We start from the raw sequence: 20,221 nt of genomic DNA, 5'->3' as shown, positions 1-20,221 counted from the left end.
GCTACATTAGCAGTTGACCGTTATTGCTATCACACAGTATTGATAGCTTTATGTGGGAAAGCAATGAATTACTAGCAGTAGCATACATTAGCAATATCTTTAGCATTATCACTTCTCCACTTAATAATATGAATATCTAGTGAATTTTAAAATTCCTAAGTGAGAATAAGATATTTGTTTCTTATTATAGAGATCACATAACAATTGTTCTTACTTATGATTCACAATCTCACACTTGTAAGATATATACAGACTTGTGTGACTTGGATCATAGCAAGTTAATGTATCAGATTTATTAACACTAGGAAGGGAGAAGCTATCAGTAACAACAACCAATCAGATCTGCTTTTAGAGAAGCTATGAAAAAGCTCAACAACTACTCCTGTTTCTCCTTTGCTCTAGTTTTTATAAAGCTTTAGTTTTTTCTTCTGTTGAAGCCTGAAATGTTTTCTCTGTCTGAGGCTTGAAACTTTAGTTTGCAATATAAGCTGATAAAGTGGAAGAACAGACTTGGCGACAATTTCAGCGTTTACTTTGTCATTCTGGTAAAGATTTGACTCTTACGGCAGTGAAAAGCAGAGTGTCACAAAAATGTATCTAGAGTATAAAATGTTCCCTAACACCTAGAAGTTCTCTTTAGTGGCATACATGACAAAATAGGCAAGTCGTGACTATACTTAACATGAATAAATGATATCCACATGAAAGCCGAAATTCAGTGAGTATATTTCTCATTGGCTAATGCTGGGGAATCTGTGCTATCATGGGCCCTGGGATATTGTGGGCCCCCAACCAGGCTAAACTTTTTATTCACTGGGCACAAAGAAAAAGAAACAAAAACAGAAAGCCAAAAGAAGAATATTTCCATTTTTCCTTTAACATTGAAACAAATGTTGATGGCTACAATTGGAAAGTCTTTTTTTTTTTATACCCATCCACCTGGTATTTATGTTTGTTCAGAACAAAGAACCTAAAAACCATGCAAGGCAAAAATGGTACTGTGCAGTTCCCATATACATGAAGTAAAGATATGGTACTGTTCAGTTTAAGTGAAGAGGATAAGTGAAGAAGTCTTGTGCAGTGCCAATGTATGTAGGAAAAGAACATCTATATGGTAGCCTGTCCTAAGTGAAGACATCTAGGAGGAAAAGTAATATGTGGAGTCTACATTGGTGGAAATAAGGGTAGGGATAAAAAATGGTAAAATACTGTTACAAGTCCCTAAAAATAATGGAAGAAGCAGAAAATCTTCTGATAAGACAAATAGATGATACCACAAAATATAATCAATTCATTATTATGGGGGATTTCAACTACGTCTGTATTATATTACTGTGTATTATCCTGTACCTGTATTACTATGCTGCTGTAACATACTGAAATTTCCCCACTGTGGGACTATTAAAGGATTATCTTATCTTATCTTATAAACTGGGAGGCAGAAACCTGCAAGTCCAACAAAGGTAACAGGTTTTTGTCAGTTATAAAAGTCAATTACTGTTCCCAAATAGTGCAGGACTCAACAAGAGAGACTAGGCACTTTTAGACCTAACTTTGACAAACAGACCTGACATATTGTCAAAGTTTAGATAATAGTGACCACATCATAAGTTTTCATGTACACTGTAATAAGATGTGTAGTAGAGGGGGTACAAACCCCCTAACCTATAGGAAGGCCAATTTTAATCAGAAGAGAGGAGCTTAGCAGCATAAACTGGGACAATGTCCTCAAAGTAAATTGCACACTAAAAAAAAATATCTAAATAGGGTTAGAGAAAAACATATAATTTATGGAAAAGCTAAAATAAATTGCTATATATGGAGCAGGGAGGGGCTTTGCAGAATTTTCCTGGTTAATTTATTTATTGCCTAATCCATTATCAGGTTCTTATCTACATTTATCAGTGTTAAAAAAGCAAGGAACAGCAGCAATTACTTGTTTGTATTTTCTATACCCCTCCTCACTTCATAAGACTAATATGGAGAATGTAACTGCCTGAAAAGTGAAAAAGAAAACATATTTCTTTAATAAGATTACAAAGTTTCTTATTTTTATGTGTACTATTCATTTATGAAAAGATATTTAGAACTGGAAGTATGCTTTAAAAAGTATACAGAGAAACATAAATTGTGTAAAAGACAAATATAAGCAGTAAAGATCGAAGCAGGGAGAGTAATTGCCAAGGAAAGTAAAAATAATCCCAAATTATTCTTCAACTACATAAATAATAAGAAAATAAATCTGACAATGTAGGCCCTGTAAAAAATAATCTGGTATTAATGGTGGAGGAGGATGAGGAAGAGGCAGATCTATTAAATGTTCCTTCTATGACCAAAGACATGATTAGGGATAATGCAAATTCTCCATTAAATATCACCTGCTTAACCCAGGAGGAAATGTGATGCTGCCTTCAAAATTCTAAAAGAGACAAATCACTGGGTCCAGATGGCATATACCCACGAGTTCTGGGAGAACTATGAAAGGTGTTAGACTGTTACATCTAATATTTAAGGATTCAGTAATGACAAGTCTGTCAGGATTGACACATAGCAAATGTGCTGCCAATATTCAAAAAGCCGTCTAAAAGTTAATATGTCATTTTATCCTTTTGAACCTAGAACTTTGGGCATGGACAGATTTCATGAGGTTGTGAGTTCAGAATTGGAAATGTTCTATCATTCCTTTCAAAACCGTGATGGCCCTTATTGCTGTAATGCTCTATAACAATTACGGGAGTTTAATAACGTTACCATCAAAATGGTGGATAAAGGTGGGACAGTCACAATAATGGATAATGATTAGAGATGAGCGAGTAGTATTCGATCGAATACCTCCCCTGCATAGTTATTGGTGTAAAAAAGCGCCATGGAAGGTGGGAGGGGCATCGAATTTTTACTGCGTTTACCACGTGGTATGCGACCAATTACACCAATAACTATGCAGGGGAGGTATTCGATCGAATACTACTCGCTCATCTCTAATAGTGATCTTAAAGAGGTTGGCCACTTTCAGACTAATATTGAGAGACAAATGTTATAGTTTGTATAATAAAAAGTTGTACAATTTTCCAATATACTTCCTGTATCAATTCCTCACAGTTTTCTAGATCTCTGCTTGTTGTCATTCATTCTGTTACTTCTAGTGGATAAAAGTATGACCATGGTCATGTGATTTACGCTCCATGTAGGGCTTTGCAATAGGTATTTTATCTTCTAAACAGAAATATTTTTTTTTATATGATGAACACCCTTTGTTCAGGCTGCCTATAAGTTCTTGTTTAAACCAAATTTTACTTACAGGTTTGTGGAGTTTCCATGGGACTAAATATTAACTGTTCATGGCGCCATACCCTATGGGAGGACTTGTTCTCTGGGGATAGTAACCCATTTTTAGATTTGACTTTATCAGGTACTATTGATGAGATTGTATCCATATGTATATTCTGGTAATATGGTCCTACATTCTGATGTAGGATATCCTATGATATAAGTTCAGAATGCAATAATATTCCCAATAGTGTCCGTGGTAGGGGGTATTCTGATGTGTGTTAGATAGGGCCCATGCCATTGTTGCCAATAAAAATAGAAAAAAGCTTTTGGGAGTAGAAGCTACTAATTTCTGTTCACATATGCCTAATATGAATGGTAGTAAGGAACAAATTTGATGCTATTAAGGCTGTAGTGACCAAATATTTAGCCATACGGTTTGTGGATGAAATATTACATCAGCTCCTTAAATCGAGATGTTTTGTTGCTTATAGGAAGCCTGTTACATTGGGGAATACAATACTGTCTTCCAGTTTTATATATGTGGTAGATCGGCTGCAAGTAATACTTGGCTACATTGTAATGGTTTTTATAAATGTGGTTCTTCTTGTGGTAAAAGTTGCCAATTTCAATATAAAAGAATACATCAACTGCAACACAACAGGTATATGTTATTACCTTTTTTGTGTGGCGGTTAATGTGCGTTGGATGCACTTCCAGGAAACTGAAGAACAGATTCCTTGAAAATCCCAATTCTGTCCCGAACGATGGTTGTGTGGCTAGGAATATTTTTAATGTACCTTGACATGTTATCCTGGTGCATGACGGAATGTAAATGTCTTACAACATATGAGAATAGAATGCATTAAAAAAAAAAGTTTGTGGGGGCAACACATTGTATAAATTGCATAATGTTATTTACTTTAATTTTTATTATCAGCTCATCCCTATGTAATTTGATGTGGTTTTTTTTCATTTATTATACATTTTTTATCAATTATTTTTATAGTAATTATGACAGTTTAAGACCACTTATGATTTTGTTTCATGGTTTTCCATGTTTGTCTCATTATGTCATTGTCTTTTTTACTTTTTGATTCTATAACATGCCATATTGTATCTTTGAAACAAGTGATTCAAGTATTTATTTTATGTTATGGCATGAGTAAGGGTACTACATCCGAAACATGTAGGCAATTTTAATTCTGTCTGGGAGTTCCAGTTCTGCGTTTGTTCTGATGCACCTATAAAGTATTAATTCTTGCTTCATTTGGTCTGCAAGTGAGCCTGGAAACTATAGACCAATAATTTTGATCTAGATTGATCTAAGCTTTGAGCTAGACTTTCTGAGAGATGCTATTCTGGAGTATCTCAATGAAAAAAAATGTATCATATCACTCAGTCAGCATGGGTTTAGTTCTGAGGAATTAGTTCTATCAGACGAGTCTGATCAGCTACTATGAAGATATCAGTTGTAGACTGGGCATGGGTAATAAGATAAGATAATCCTTTAATATTCCCACAGTGGAGAAATTTCAGTATGTTACAGCAGCATAGTAATACAGATATAGGATAATAAAACAGTAATATATTACAGAAGTAGACACACATGTTGAGAAGAGAAGATATAGTAGGAGTCCATAGCAGCTAAGGAAGAGAAGAAAGAAAAAAGGAAGACTTCAGGATCATTCAGTTCTCTGTGTGGAGTGATCTTCACTTGGTCTGATGTAGATTATGTAGCCTGATCGCAGTTGCGATAGCGCTCCTTCTCACACTTGGGGTGAAGCAGACGGTCACTTACAGTGCTGCCAAGTCCCATCAAGGTCACATAATGTGGTGGACGTGATGTATCTGAACTTTTCAAAGTCCCAAATAAGTTGTGTGAGAAGGTTAAAGGCAGAGTGCTGGAGTCCTGGTATATCTCCCCCCGATTTCTGACATATGTGTGGTCCAGTGCAGGTCTTGAGTAGGTCTCAGTCTCAGGTGTGCGTCTTAGGCTCGTTACTCGGCCATAAAAGGCTGCAGAGCCTGCACTTCAGGGCAGATCCTGAGAGCGAGAGGAGGCGCCTGGGTCTGTCCTGAAACACTGAGAGTCTGGTGAGACCACACTTTTCTATTTTGTTTGTTCGTGTGGTTGGTAGTAAGCCACATGTATAGTTAGAGTTATACTGTTTAGTTAGTGCACAGATGAGCAGGGTTTTGTTTGACATTTTTGTCTGAAGTTAAGGCTGTATTTTATTTTGCTGTTTTTCCAAATAAACCTGTTTGCACCAGACATTGTGTCCCTGTTTCTGACTGTTTGGGTCCACATCATTGATGCTACCAAGTTACCTTCTTCACAGTTGGTATACAAAATAAATGTTGGGGCTGAGGGAAACATATATTTAGTTTCGTAAGAGAGGAAAAACAGGGTGCTTATTAATGGTAAATCCTCCGACTTAATCACAGTCACCAGTGGGATATCACAGGGGTCAGTATTGGGTTCTCTCCTGGTGTCCATATTTGCAGATGATACAAAACACTGTAAAGTAATTAAAATTCAAGCAGATAACAATATTACAGCAGGATCTAGGAAAGCTGAAAGCATGGGCAGAAACTTGACAAATGAAGCGAAAATGTTTCTGCCTGTACCTGCACCTGCACTGATTGTCTTCACTCACTGTTCAGTGCCTGCATCGACTTGGGGGCAGCCTGGGACAGTTGAAAAGCAAGTACTATGGATAAATAACATGACCACAGCAACCTATATTTGCACAGCAGTGATATAATTAAATGATAACTCAATTTTTTTTCTACAATGGGGCAACCCCCAACAACTCATTATGGCTGACTTTTGCCTGTATTCCCATGATATTGCCTGTATGTATATGATGCATCCTAAAAGCATGCTGGCATAGAGCTCGACACAATTTTAAATAACAGCAAGTGAAAGCAATTTTATTTTTAATAGCCCTCTGGTTAAGCAGCAAAATAGTAGATCACTGTTTGGCCATCAAAATGAAAGCGCTTTTCTTTTTGCACACGTTTTTTGTCTTCTGTGCCCCATTTACCAATTTGTAGAAATGGGTGGAGTAGGGCAGGGATCAAGGTGGAATGGAGTTGTGAACCAACAGCATGAGTTATAGCCGATATGCACTCCAGTCCCTGCTTATGTAGATTTTAATTCTCAAGAGCAGGACCTCCCGAGGCGTGCCAGAATTATTACTGTACTATTTGGTTAATGTAAAGGTGTGCTTTACAACTCAGGTAAGAGACAAAGCTAATTATGTTACAAGTCACACCTACTGACATCACCTGTTACAGCGATGACATCACTGAGATTACCCAGTATTCTTCTAAACTAAATTAAACATTCAGTGATGCCTGTCCCTGTACAGTGAATGGACAGTGGCTGTAATCACCCAGTAGTGATGGATTGAGGGCAGTAAGCACTGACAGTAAAGATATCCTCCTGACATAAAATATATAGCTAACTGGCAGCCATTTTCCTGTTCAAAAACTGAAAATCCCAGGGCAACACGGTGACTCAGTGGTTAGCACTGCATCCTAGCAGTGCTGGAGTCCTGGGTTCAAATCCCACCAGCAACAACATTTGCAAGGAGTTTGTATGTTCTCCCCGTGTTTATGTGGATTTCCTCCCATTCTTGAAAAAGACATAATTATAGGAAAAAAAAAATGTATATTGTTATCCCTATATGGGGCTCACAATTTACATATAAAAAACTGAAAGTCCCAAAGGTTTCACATTTGCCTGCTACTTCCATTTTCTTTAGATACTATAGTATTTTCTTCAACAAGATCAACAGTTTTAATGGGCAAGGCAACCAAATAAGCCCTGTTGTACTGACATGGTGGATCATCATTGCAAGAGAGTAATTTGAAGTGTATTTGTTGATGCAATATAGTTGTTGTTCTTTGTAGGTTAAGTAAAATTTACCTCTGTTTTACAGATTACCATTCTGACTTGTATAAATCCCAAGACTATAGTGATATCAATGGAGAATCCCTGGATTTCCAGCATTTTTCAGGTAAAATATTCCATAGCATATTTAGTTTTCACTGCAATATATACAGCTGTATTTTTCTCAACTGCATTATCTGTTCATCTGAACTTGACTCCAGTGGTTTAAAGTGGTGGGTTCATACTAACGTTATTCAATATTCTTATTAAGTGACAGATGCAGACAGAGCCCCTCCATCAGGTGTCTGTCAGTATTTAGCCCAGTTCTTCCATCAGGTTTTTTACTTTTCTGATTGAAGAAGAGGTCCTGAATGCTAAAGCTTTAGTGGCTTTGTCAACTGCTTGTCTTATGTCTTTTCTCTTGACTCTTTGTGCAAACGTTGCCTTACATGATAAATACCCATCCATGTAACACACTAAAGCACATACCTATAGGGGCAAAATAGCTGCTGCTTGTTTAGCAGTTCAGCTTTCTAGCTGATTGATGGGACATTCCAACTAGCAAAGAGGCAGACAATAAGATCTTCCATAGATATCAGTAGGAAACATCTCAAAAAGTTAAGTCCAGTAGGAACCTACAGTATATGTATTAACTACCTGACTGCTGGTATTTCTACAGACCTACCCTGAAAGGCCATATGGACAGGGGTTATGCTGTAAAAATAGCCCCTTTTAATAATCAACTTAATGGTTCTCATACACATAACATGGTCAGTTTGGCTGACTTTGATTTAAAGGGAGTCTATCACCTTTGCCATCCATTTTAAACTACTGTCACAGTAAAGTGGGCATTCAAAATACAAGTGCAGGCATACCTTTTATATGCAGATTATCGTGCCAGGTTTCTTGTAATAACTGTTTTTATCATTATGCAAATTAAGTTCCGGGAGCACACTGGGCATTCACTTTCCTCCTGGAGCATAGCCGCGTCATTGCCCATTCACCACTGGAGTCCGTCCCCCTCACCATCTTCATAGCTGCGTCATCCACAGCGCTACACGTAGCTGAGCGCTGAAATCTAGCACTCTCGTAACATTACGTGACTGACCTTGTGCGTATTAACTACACTGTACTTGTCCATTTTGTAGACTGTGCTTTTACATATGTGGAGTTTATAATACTATATATGTCAACATAATAGATGTGATCATCAGCAAACCAGTCAATTATTTCATTTCATCACTTATTTTGGATGGTGAGTCAATAAACGATGAATTGTTCATAGTAATTTCTGGACAATGAGACTGTTGAGGTGTGACAACATAAAAGTCATTGGTAAAACCATACCTATCACATTTAGATAGTAAAATTGTTCTAAGAGACTTAAAGGGGTTTTCCAGGCAAAAAATGTTTTTTTTTGGGTTTTTTTTTAAGTCTGTAGTGCTATTAATGGGTTAATAAATGCACCCATATACTTTTAGCAGTGTTTTGAGTAATTTCTAGATGTCCCTGGTATCTTCTGCATTTGTTTATAGGTTCAGCTTCCTGCTACATATCTACCACACAAATCTCTTTCACCTCATTCCCCCCCCCCCTTCCTGTCTCTCTCTTCCTCCTTCCTCTCTCCCTTAATCCCATACACCCCCTCCCTGTCTCTCTAGCTATTGTGCCCACTACTAGCCCTTCCCTACCTACTCAGTCTAATCCCCGACCTCATTATATACTTACCTCTCTTCCTTCCAGTCTTCCTCTTGCGGGACGGCTCCTCCTTCTCTTCTGATTCTGCCATGTGCTGTTGTCCAAGTGCTGCTCTGTGCTCTGCAGCTGACAATCCACCTCTACTGCACAAGTGTGGGAGCTGCGCATTAGAGGTGGATCATCAACTGCACAGCATAGAGCAGTGCTGGGATTACAGCGCATGCTGGCAGTCAGAAAAGAGCAAGGTGCTGTCCTGCAGGAAGAAGCCTAGAAAGAAGTTAGGCAAGTATTGATGGAGTGGATGGGGGATGGGAGTAGTAGATGGGAGTAGTAGTAACGGATCGTTGCTGGATAATCAGCAAAAGTCCCTGGGGGGGTCACATGAATGCCCCCAGGGATATGGGTAAATACACATTTTTGATAAATTATGTTATTATAGAAAGTAGGCAGGGGAGGGTGTTTAGAGTAGTGTAGGCATTAATTTATAACCCGGACGACCCCTTTAACGGACTGCATTGGTGACAGGCCTCTACTACTTAGTGCGAATAGCTGGCTTTTACATCACAATGGGCTACCGCTATCCTCTATCAGCGGAGGAGGCATAACTAATAAATATAGTTGCATGGTATTTTAATGATTTTGTGAACCTTGGAATAGTTGGAATGAGGGCAGTACTAGATCCATCTGTTACCTGCGACCTGCTATATGCCATAATAATGGTCCCGTACCAATTCTTATAGTCTCATTACTGAGTTAGCATAATATGTAATTTTTACTTGTGTTTTCTATGTCAAGGGTGCTGTAACCACCCCAATTGCAGCCCTACTGTTTCATCTCCAGTGTCAGAATATTAAGACAATAGCATTTAGCACAGCAGGATGTTTTTCTGCAGGAAAATGCGTCTATGAGATTGAAATATCCTGTTTGGTTTTAGTGGCTATTACCTGCATTATCAGTACAGCAATATGTCAAGCATACATCACAGCAAATGCTAGTTGTCTGACTTACTAATTTAATATTCATAACCTGTAGCATTATGTGCTCTGCCTAATACATTTGTCCTCAGCTGGCTGAAATGAAATGTTTGTCATCCCTGTTAGAAATGAATTGTCATCAGATAATAGGCATTGGGGATGTATAAGAGACTGAGCTAATTAAATGCCCACAGTAATGTGGCTGGAAGAGCAGACAAAACTAAATGTTTAGCCACAGTTAATTTGGTTTTGGGGTGGAAGGGAGGAGGGGTGACACACGCAGTTTGCCACGAGATTTTCCAAATGGGGTAGGAGCCTTCCGTGAAAATGTGCCCCCTTTTGGAGTCCCCCCCCATCCCCCCTTACAGTGCTTTCTGTTACACAGAGTGTTCCCTAATTTCAATCATGCCCTTGTACATTAAATGGGTTATACACTTTTCTAACATTGATGGCCTATCCTTGGACTCCTGCAGATGTAATACTAATGGCCTAACAGGTAGAACCCCTGCAGATCAGCTGTTCAGAGACTGCGTGGCTACTGGTAATGTTAATATGATGTACAGTGAATTGAGCAGTGTCACTCCCAGCATGTTAACATTACTGGTAACCAGGCTGTCCCTAAGCAACTGATCTGCAGGGGTCCTGGCTGTCAAACTCCTGCAGATATAATATTATGTTCCACCACAGGATATTGGTACTTATTAGTGTCCCCACTCAAGATATTGGCTCCCATCACAATCCCCATGCAGTATATGGGCGCTTGTCACTTCTCCTATACAGTTTCACTGCCCTCGTACAGTAAAATGACCCCATTGGTGTTCTTCATACAATGTCTGGTCCCCCATCAATGCCTCCACACAGCTTTGTCTACCCATTCAGTGTTGAGTATTAGGTCAGTACTTACCTCAATTTGCTCTGGCCCCATTCTTTCTCTGCTCCAGGTACTCTGCTTTTATGTCATGTGCACTAGGAATCATAGGGGCCTGGCAATGGAGAAGTAAGTACTGTGCAAATTCTTATCTCTTTTTCCCGTAGCTCATAGGCTGCAGGTCTAAAGTGGTCTATGGCTTTCTCCTCTACCAATTCAAGAAACTGTTCGGGGCTCCACCTCTCCATTGTTATGTGATCCGGCTGTGTTCTTAACAATTAAATGTGCTGAAGCGAGGAGAACCGGCTGCATTACACCCCTGCTTTGTTGGAATAATGTGGAGTCAGATCTGGAATGCATCAGAGATTGACTACATATACCATTATGTATTGCAGTACAGTACAATGCCACACAATCTGCTATACTAATTTAAAGTGTTATTCCCATTTTATAACAATGAGATGGCACTAAGTATAACTGTATTGCAGCACTGATGTAGTTCTTCACCACCTCACCTTCTAAAGTTATACATTGACTTAAATGGAACTTTGCAAGCAAATTTGAAGAAAATCCAGCACTGCAGTCAGGTATCCGTATAAAATAAAACTTAACTTTTATTGACTCGTAGTTTCTACATTAAAAAATCTGTGTGCAGCTAGAGGAGTAGCAGAAGCCTACGCGTTTCGGGATAGACCCTTACTCATGGCATACAGAGCTGTAATATGCTGCGATCTTATATAAAAAATATAGGACTTAAATGGAACTTTGCTGGAGTTCCCTGCAGGTGGGCAGAAGCACTGCTGTGCTGGGGAAGAAAAAGTGAAGATTACTAAATCAACTATACACCCTCTTCATTCTCAGGATCGGTGGGGATCCCAGAGGTCAGACATCCTCCAATTATAAAGGCATGGTATATGTCATCACTTTTATAAGTTCCAGAGATATATATACATGTTATTCATTCCAGTAACTGACAGTAGTCTCATGTTCCTATAACAGTATGACAGTCCTTAATTAACCCTACTAAAGAAACCGGTATGTCTAAAGGATTAATTGCACGGCTAATTATCTTTGTGGCAAACATGTTGGTAATTTATTTCCTTGTGCTTAAAAAGAAACTTCAAAGCCAGTTGACAAAGTGAGACAGTGTACTCATTGGAGAGCAGACTTTAAAAGAACTTCTTACTTCTAAAAACATTCCAGGGGCTTGTGATTTCTATATCTGGATTAGTATATGAACTGTCACTGAGTAATAAAAGATAACCACTCTGCCTCCTTCTAGCCTAAATATAGCTTTGCATCTCATGTAATGAATGGAAGCACATTCATATTTTAAATTCATACATGCAGATCCACAAAGGGTTAAATCAGCGGGTTGTAAGTGCTGCAGTTGTGCTGAAGAACCTTTGAACTCATTTTGGATGGTTGCACATTACCGCCACCTACTGTAAGCAATGTGGTATAAGGGATTCCCTGCCCCTAGACTCTGGGCCAGTATTATGGCACTTCATACAGAGAGACAGCAGGGATTCCCTTGTTCCATCTATTCAGTGAGTAGGTTGGAGATGCTGATTTGCTGAAAATCTGGTAACTATTCTCAAGGCATACCTCTAAAGATGCGGCACAAGGCCTCTCTGCCCTTCTCCACTTATCAGCTATTTAAAGGGCCTTCAGGATTCCAGTGAGTACCGCGTGTATGTTCAGTAGTGGTTCTTCCTTGTATTACAGTTCGCTACAGCTTTGTCCCATTCAGGTTGGTCTGAGTTGAAATAATAGGTGATAGTAAATGCTTGGAGCTGTGCCTGGTAAACAGTGAGGGAATGCAGCAGAGAGGCAGGCACCCCCAATATATCTGGTGGCTACTCCGAAGGATGGAATCATAAAAAACCTTTAATATCCATGGGATCCAATGTCTTTAAGAGGGTAAACAATTGATGGAGCATCTCTGCACATGCTCCATCATTTTTTCTACCTGTTAGGATGTGTTTACACATTTAGGTTTTCTGTTCCGATTTTCAAAACCAAAATCATGTGTGGATCATAAAGACATTGAAAGTGTAAGAGGCAGATGATGATTCTCTTTTTTTCAATCCAGTCCTGGTTTCAAAAACTGCACCTGAAATTGTAGATAAATAAACACACCCCAAGGGTGCCATACACTGTATACTTTTGACATCTGAAAGATCTCTAACAACTCTGTTAAAGCCTTTCAAAACATAATATGTATGGCCAGTGTAAAGGGTTTCTCTATGCTAAAATTTAATTTATTTATTAATTAGGCCAAGGGAGGTGAAAAATAAACAAACAAAAAAAATGTATTCACTTGTCCCTGGTGCCCTGGCACCTCTGCACAGTCTGGTCATGCAACTCCATTGTTGACTGCACGTGACAGCTGAGAGCAAACAGCGACCTCAGCGGAAGGAAACCAAAATGTCACAGCTGGCGAGAAATTCAACAGCAAGAAGGTAGCCGAGTTGTAGGACTAGACCACCGGGGACAAGTGAGTATGTTTTGTTTTTGTTTTTTTGTCTTTTTCACCTTCCCCCAGCCTTATTAGAAAATATGGGCTTGCCATTGCTGGGGTTGTACCACACATGTACTTGCCATTGCTGGGGTTGTACCACACGTGGACTTGTCATTGCTGGTGTTGTACCAACCTGGACTTGCCATTGCTGGGGTTGTACCACATATGGACTGGCCATTGCTGGGGTTGTACCACACGTGGACATGCCATAGCTGGGGTTGTACCACACGTGGACTTGCCATTGCTGGGATTGTACCACACGTGGACTTGCCATTGCTGGGATTGTACCACACGTAGACTTGCCATTGCTGGGGTTGTACCATATATAGACTTGCCATTGCTGGGCTGCATTGGGACTTGCTACCACTAATTCTCACAATTTATTGTTTACTTCTGGGCTGCACATTGCCTTGCAACCTGAAACAAAGTCAATCCTAGATGCTGCCCAACAATAAGCCGGCAGCAGACTGGTGCCTATGATCAGGTAGAGCATTTATGTGCAAAAATGGAAGAAATATGTCTTTTCTGGCTGCCTTCCAACAACTTCAAATCAGTAATCCTAGCTTTTGGGCCCAAGTGGCTTAGCCCTAAGAATGCTAAATCGTATTGGCATCAATAGTCATCCATTGAAAATTAGTCTGTACATGTAATGCTATGTCATGGGTATTTCCCCACATTTAGTTCTTCGTCATGCAAGGTGTTTTAGCCCTAATGTGATTGGACAGTACCATGTTTGCTCATGTTTGCATTCATGTGTTCTGTGATTTCGATAACTGCTTTGGCTGTACATGAAGTCGTATGCCGATTATTCCAGTCATTCTGCATAGTAAAGGTTCTGCACCCACACATCTCGTTCATCTGGTTTGTACATTATAAATTGTACTTTTTGTTTGTCATTCTTGGCATGGGAGTGAATTGTTTATCAAGTGTGTGACAATTCTTTAGATTCTTGTGCATAACTACTCTAAATATACTCACCTAACCAATATACACTTGGGTATAATTTATTCATGTTGTTTTGGAGGTTTCCTCGGATGGTGCATGCTGCTTCTGTGGTTGACACACACTATTAAGAGGGTGTCACATATTTGATGGCCATCTAAAATGGTTGTATTTGGAGCTGGCTTTAGGTCCAGTTCATCATTGGGTGGTAGACCATTTGGCTTAAGTTGATCATACACCAAAGAAATTTGTCATTCAGCCATCAGCTGTCTTGCTTGACTCTCCCATACACATACATGCTTGGTTTAGCTAACTGGCGCATGTACTCTGGAGGGAGAGAGGAGAGATCTGTAACCAGACATGTCTGTCATGACATATATCCCTGAGATCCAAAGAATCAAGAACTTGAAACAGAACTCTGCTCAAAGTCGTGAGGCCCACCATTAGAGGGTAAACTAATGCTGAAATTGTCAGGTTCATCCTATACACATTTAATGTTATCACCTGCTTTATGCTTGTCAAAAAACCTCTACTTATCCATGCCTTGTATAATATTTCATGTGATTTATATAGTGTCAAAACTATGTTCTTCTCCTGGTTATATCCACGTTTTGATCCCATGATGTTGCTTGCATTGATAGCAGTTGCCTGGCCCTGATTGTCCACCAATAAAATTGCCTAAGGCTCTACTCACGCAAATGTTAAAAAGCGACCATGCGATGGCCCCTTTTTTATCAGCCAGAACATGGACGTTTTCAAACAGAGTCTATGCAGCTATTCATATGTTTTGTGTAAATGGCCCATCAAAGTATTAGACATGTTTTATTTTTGCCTTTTTCCACAGATGGCTGAATAGACTCCAGTGTAATAGGGATCCACAAAAACAGGTGCCCCATGGATGCAAATTGGCCATAAAAAATGGACTACTTCATCTGTTATTCATGGCCGATTTCAAACATGGTTGTCTGAATAAAGCCTTATTGTCAGTTTTACCATATATTCTTTGTCTGTGTTGGTCTCTTCACATAGCTCAGTATTCTGAAAATATTTCCATTGTATTTTGTAGTGAAGTTATTGAAAATAGATGACCACAAAACTGACTTGTGCTATTGGACTTGCCACCCACTAACTACTGTTATACTTTTAGTCTCTTCAGACCACATAGTATAATTAGTGTAGACCCCGGGGAGGTGACCAAACATGACAAATTGTGTTATTCACCTCCCCAGGGCTTCGACACAGGTACCCGTCCTCAGACATCAGGAATCCTTGAGGCCTGTGTTTGGGCCTCAGCAATCTCTTGGGTCATGATGCTTCATGATATCGCCCAAGCGGCAGAAGAGACCCAAAGAGGACAATGAACTGTATCAAAGCATTATACTGTATGGGGGCCACTATGAGATATTATGCTGTGATGAGGGTCCACTATAGGATATTATACTGCGTGGAGAACCAATATGGGATATTATTCTGTCACAGGGATCTTTGGTATCAATGATGGGGAGGCTGCACTTTTAGAACAACTGTGGTCCCCTGGTACCTTTAATCCACCCATGTGGTAAGTAATGCAGCTTACCACTTGCTTCCTAAATATTACTGAGCAAGGGGGCCATTATATTAGATGTGGATCTTGAATTGACTATTCTGCTGAATGTGAGGACCATTATACTACATGTATGGCCGCTGGGTTGGACATTCTACTGAATGTGGAGGCCCTGAGGGGGCCATTACATAACTGTTGATGAGGGCTCCCCCGACGGGATCACTTCTTTGGTGATACTCGGTTTGGACATTTTCTCTCTAAAGGGTTCTTTGCTTGAAGAAACAATGTAGAATATGAGAGGCTAAAGCTATTCTCATTGTTTGGTAGAAAGCAGAATTCATGGTTCTGTCAGTTATGGCAGGTTGGTGTGGCAAGGCATCTCCACACTATCATAGTACCTTCAAGATATATTTCTGTTGGTATAATGTTCTTATTATGAATTGCTGTGTTAGCTTTACACTACATCTAGGACTGTGGAGTTGTGTGGTGAACACACAGGTACATAGCTTATTACCAGATAGAGGTCTGGTTATTGGGTTGTGGCCAGTGGTGTAACTAGAAAAGACTGGGTACCCCTGTGTACTTTTGACTTCCCCCCCCCCACACACACACACGGCATAGTGCCCCCTTGCCTGGCCTTCACACAGTATAATGCCCCACTTACACACACAATGTCCCAAAGTGGCCTCCAGACAGTATAATGTTCCATAGCAGCACCTTCACGCGGTGTAATGTCTCAAAACGGCCCCTCCAAAAACTATAATGTCCCATAGTGGCCCGTCCACACAGCATAATGTCCCACAGTGGCCCCTGCGCATGGTATTGTGTCTCACCATGGCCCCTTCACACACTATTATGCCCCATAGTGGACCCTGAACACACAGTATTATGCCGTATACTGGCCCCTGCACACTCACTAATATGCCCTTGAGCACAGTATTATGTCCCATAGTGACCCCTGAACACAGGTTTATGCCCCATAGTGGCCCTTGCACATAGTATTATGCCACAGAGTGGCTCCTGCACACAGTATTATGCTCAATAGTGTAACACCCATGAACAATTATTACATTCTAGGGTCTTTTCAGAGTATAATGATCGGAGATCCAGGGAGGTGACAAACATAAAAAAACAATGTTTTCCTGGGCTCCGGGACACTCCTTATTGCTTTCAGCCCTCTTCAATGTTGTGACAGACGTAACGTGAGCCATGCATAATGACGCTTGGCCCACATGGTGTCTGAGTTGTCCCCAAATAGACTCAAATGCCTGAAGAATGCCGGAGCCTGGGAGAGGTGAGTAACACTGTTTTTTATGTTCCCTCACCTCCCCTGGGTGTCCAACTGTTACACTCTGGGTCCTTTCAGACCCCAGAGTATAATGATAGCAATGTTTGTCGGGGTCTGCGGCCTCACTTATTGATCCCTGTTTCTCATCACAGCTACATCCTCTTCTCCTTCTGCCCTGCAGGGGGCCCGAACGTCCCAGGGGTTTCAAGCATGTGATGCTTGTTCAAACTCATCTGTGGCAAGTAACAAGTGTGGGCACCTGAAAAAAAAAAAATCACACCTGAAACCATATAAAAGGGAGAGAAGTTGACACAATTAGAGATGAGCGAACAGTGTTCTATCGAACACATGTTCGATCGGATATCAGGGTGTTCGCCATGTTCGAATCGAATCGAACACCACGTGGTAAAGTGCGCCAAAATTCGATTCCCCTCCCACCTTCCCTGGCGCCTTTTTTGCACCAATAACAGCGCAGGGGAGGTGGGACAGGAACTACGACACTGGGGGCATTGAAAAAAATTGGAAAAAGTCATTGGCTGCCGAAATCAGGTGACCTCCATTTTAGACGAATAGTGGATTTCAAATCCGGGTCATATGAGAATGTGAACTTTGTGACTATGAGACAGGGATAGCTGTACAGGCAGGATAGCTAGGGATAACCTTTATTTAGGGGGGAATGTTATTAAAAATAACTTTTTGGGGCTCTATCGGGTGTGTAATTGTGATTTTTGTGAGATAAACTTTTTCCCATAGGGATGCATTGGCCAGCGCTGATTGGCCGAATTCCGTACTCTGGCCAATCAGTGCTGGCCAATGCATTCTATTAGCTTGATGAAGCAGAGTGTGCACAAGGGTTCAAGCGCACCCTCGGCTCTGATGTAGCAGAGCCGAGGCTGCACAAGGGTTCAAGCGCACCCTCGGCTCTGATGTAGGAGAGCCGAGGGTGCACTTGAACCCTTGTGCACCCTCAGCTCTGCTACATCAGAGCCGAGGGTGCGCTTGAACCCTTGTGCACACTCTGCTTCATCAAGCTAATAGAATGCATTGGCCAGCGCTGATTGGCCAATGTATTCTATTAGCCTGATGAAGTAGAGCTGAATGTGTGTGCTAAGCACACACATTCAGCTCTACTTCATCGGGCTAATAGAATGCATTGGCCAGCGCTGATTGGCCAGAGTACGGAACTCGACCAATCAGCGCTGGCTCTGCTGGAGGAGGCGGAGTCTAAGATCGCTCCACACCAGTCTCCATTCAGGTCCGACCTTAGACTCCGCCTCCTCCGGCAGAGCCAGCGCTGATTGGCCGAAGGCTGGCCAATGCATTCCTATGCGAATGCAGAGACTTAGCAGTGCTGAGTCAGTTTTGCTCAACTACACATCTGATGCACACTCGGCACTGCTACATCAGATGTAGCAATCTGATGTAGCAGAGCCGAGGGTGCACTAGAACCCCTGTGCAAACTCAGTTCACGCTAATAGAATGCATTGGCCAGCGCTGATTGGCCAATGCATTCTATTAGCCCGATGAAGTAGAGCTGAATGTGTGTGCTAAGCACACACATTCAGCACTGCTTCATCACGCCAATACAATGCATTAGCCAGTGCTGATTGGCCAGAGTACGGAATTCGGCCAATCAGCGCTGGCTCTGCTGGAGGAGGCGGAGTCTAAGATCGCTCCACACCAGTCTCCATTCAGGTCCGACCTTAGACTCCGCCTCCTCCAGCAGAGCCAGCGCTGATTGGCCGAATTCCGTACTCTGGCCAATCAGCACTGGCTAATGCATTGTATTGGCTTGATGAAGCAGTGCTGAATGTGTGTGCTTAGCACACACATTCAGCTCTACTTCATCGGGCTAATAGAATGCATTGGCCAGCGCTGATTGGCCGAATTCCGTACTCTGGCCAATCAGCACTGGCTAATGCATTGTATTGGCTTGATGAAGCAGTGCTGAATGTGTGTGCTTAGCACACACATTCAGCTCTACTTCATCGGGCTAATAGAATGCATTGGCCAATCAGCGCTGGCCAATGCATTCTATTAGCGTGAACTGAGTTTGCACAGGGGTTCTAGTGCACCCTCGGCTCTGCTACATCAGATTGCTACATCTGATGTAGCAGTGCCGAGTGTGCATCAGATGTGTAGTTGAGCAAAACTGACTCAGCACTGCTAAGTCTGCATTCGCATAGGAATGCATTGGCCAGCCTTCGGCCAATCAGCGCTGGCTCTGCCGGAGGAGGCGGAGTCTAAGGTCGGACCTGAATGGAGACTGGTGTGGAGCTATCTTAGACTCCGCCTCCTCCAGCAGAGCCAGCGCTGATTGGTCGAGTTCCGTACTCTGGCCAATCAGCACTGGCCAATGCATTTCTATGGGGAAAAGTTAGCTTGCGAAAATCGCAAACTGACAGGGATTTCCATGAAATAAAGTGACTTTTATGCCCCCAGACATGCTTCCCCTGCTGTCCCAGTGTCATTCCAGGGTGTTGGTATCATTTCCTGGGGTGTCATAGTGGACTTGGTGACCCTCCAGACACGAATTTGGGTTTCCCCCTTAACGAGTTTATGTTCCCCATAGACTATAATGGGGTTCGAAACCCATTCGAACACTCGAACAGTGAGCGGCTGTTCGAATCGAATTTCGAACCTCGAACATTTTAGTGTTCGCTCATCTCTAGACACAATCTTTGTAAGAGAACTGTCTGAGGACTGGAGAACCAAAATTTTTTAAAAATATCAACAATCTCAAGTTTACAAGTCCATCTCTATGGTGCGCATCATAATCAAGAATTTTACAACCCATAGCACTGTATCTAATCTACATGGACGGAAGAGAAAAAATTGATGAAAGGTTGCTACACAGGATAGTCCAGATGGTGGATAAGCAGCTAACTTCCAAAGAAATTCAAGCTGTCATGCAGGTTCAGAGTGCATCAGCACGAACTATTCCTTGACATCTGAATGTAATGAAACACTATGGCAGGAGACCCAGTAGGACTGCACTGCTGACACAGAAACCTAAAACAGTTAGACTGCAGTTTGCCAAAATGTACTTGAGTAAGCCAAAATCTGTCTGAAAAAACGACAGACCAAGATAGCAGTTTTTGGTAAAGCACATCACTCTACTGTTTTCTGAAAAACAGTACCAACAGTCAAATATGGTGGAGGTTCAAAGTTATTTTGGGGTTGTGTTGTGTCCCCTGGCACTGGGTGTTTTGACTG

At 41.2% G+C, this 20,221-nt stretch overlaps 1 protein-coding gene across 1 annotated transcript in view; it reads left to right on the top strand.

Moving 5' to 3' along the window:
- Nucleotides 1-20,221, top strand: part of BEND7 (BEN domain containing 7) — a 62,165-nt gene that overhangs the window by 12,805 nt on the left and 29,139 nt on the right. The window contains exon 2 of the mRNA XM_075274015.1: nucleotides 7,218-7,295. Within this exon, the coding sequence (XP_075130116.1) occupies nucleotides 7,218-7,295 (78 nt within the window). The remainder of the gene's footprint in view (nucleotides 1-7,217; nucleotides 7,296-20,221) is intronic.

Source organism: Leptodactylus fuscus, chromosome 5 (genome assembly GCF_031893055.1).
Source record: "Leptodactylus fuscus isolate aLepFus1 chromosome 5, aLepFus1.hap2, whole genome shotgun sequence".
Classification (NCBI taxonomy): Eukaryota; Metazoa; Chordata; class Amphibia; order Anura; family Leptodactylidae; genus Leptodactylus; species Leptodactylus fuscus.
This window is presented reverse-complemented; position numbering and strand designations above follow the sequence as displayed.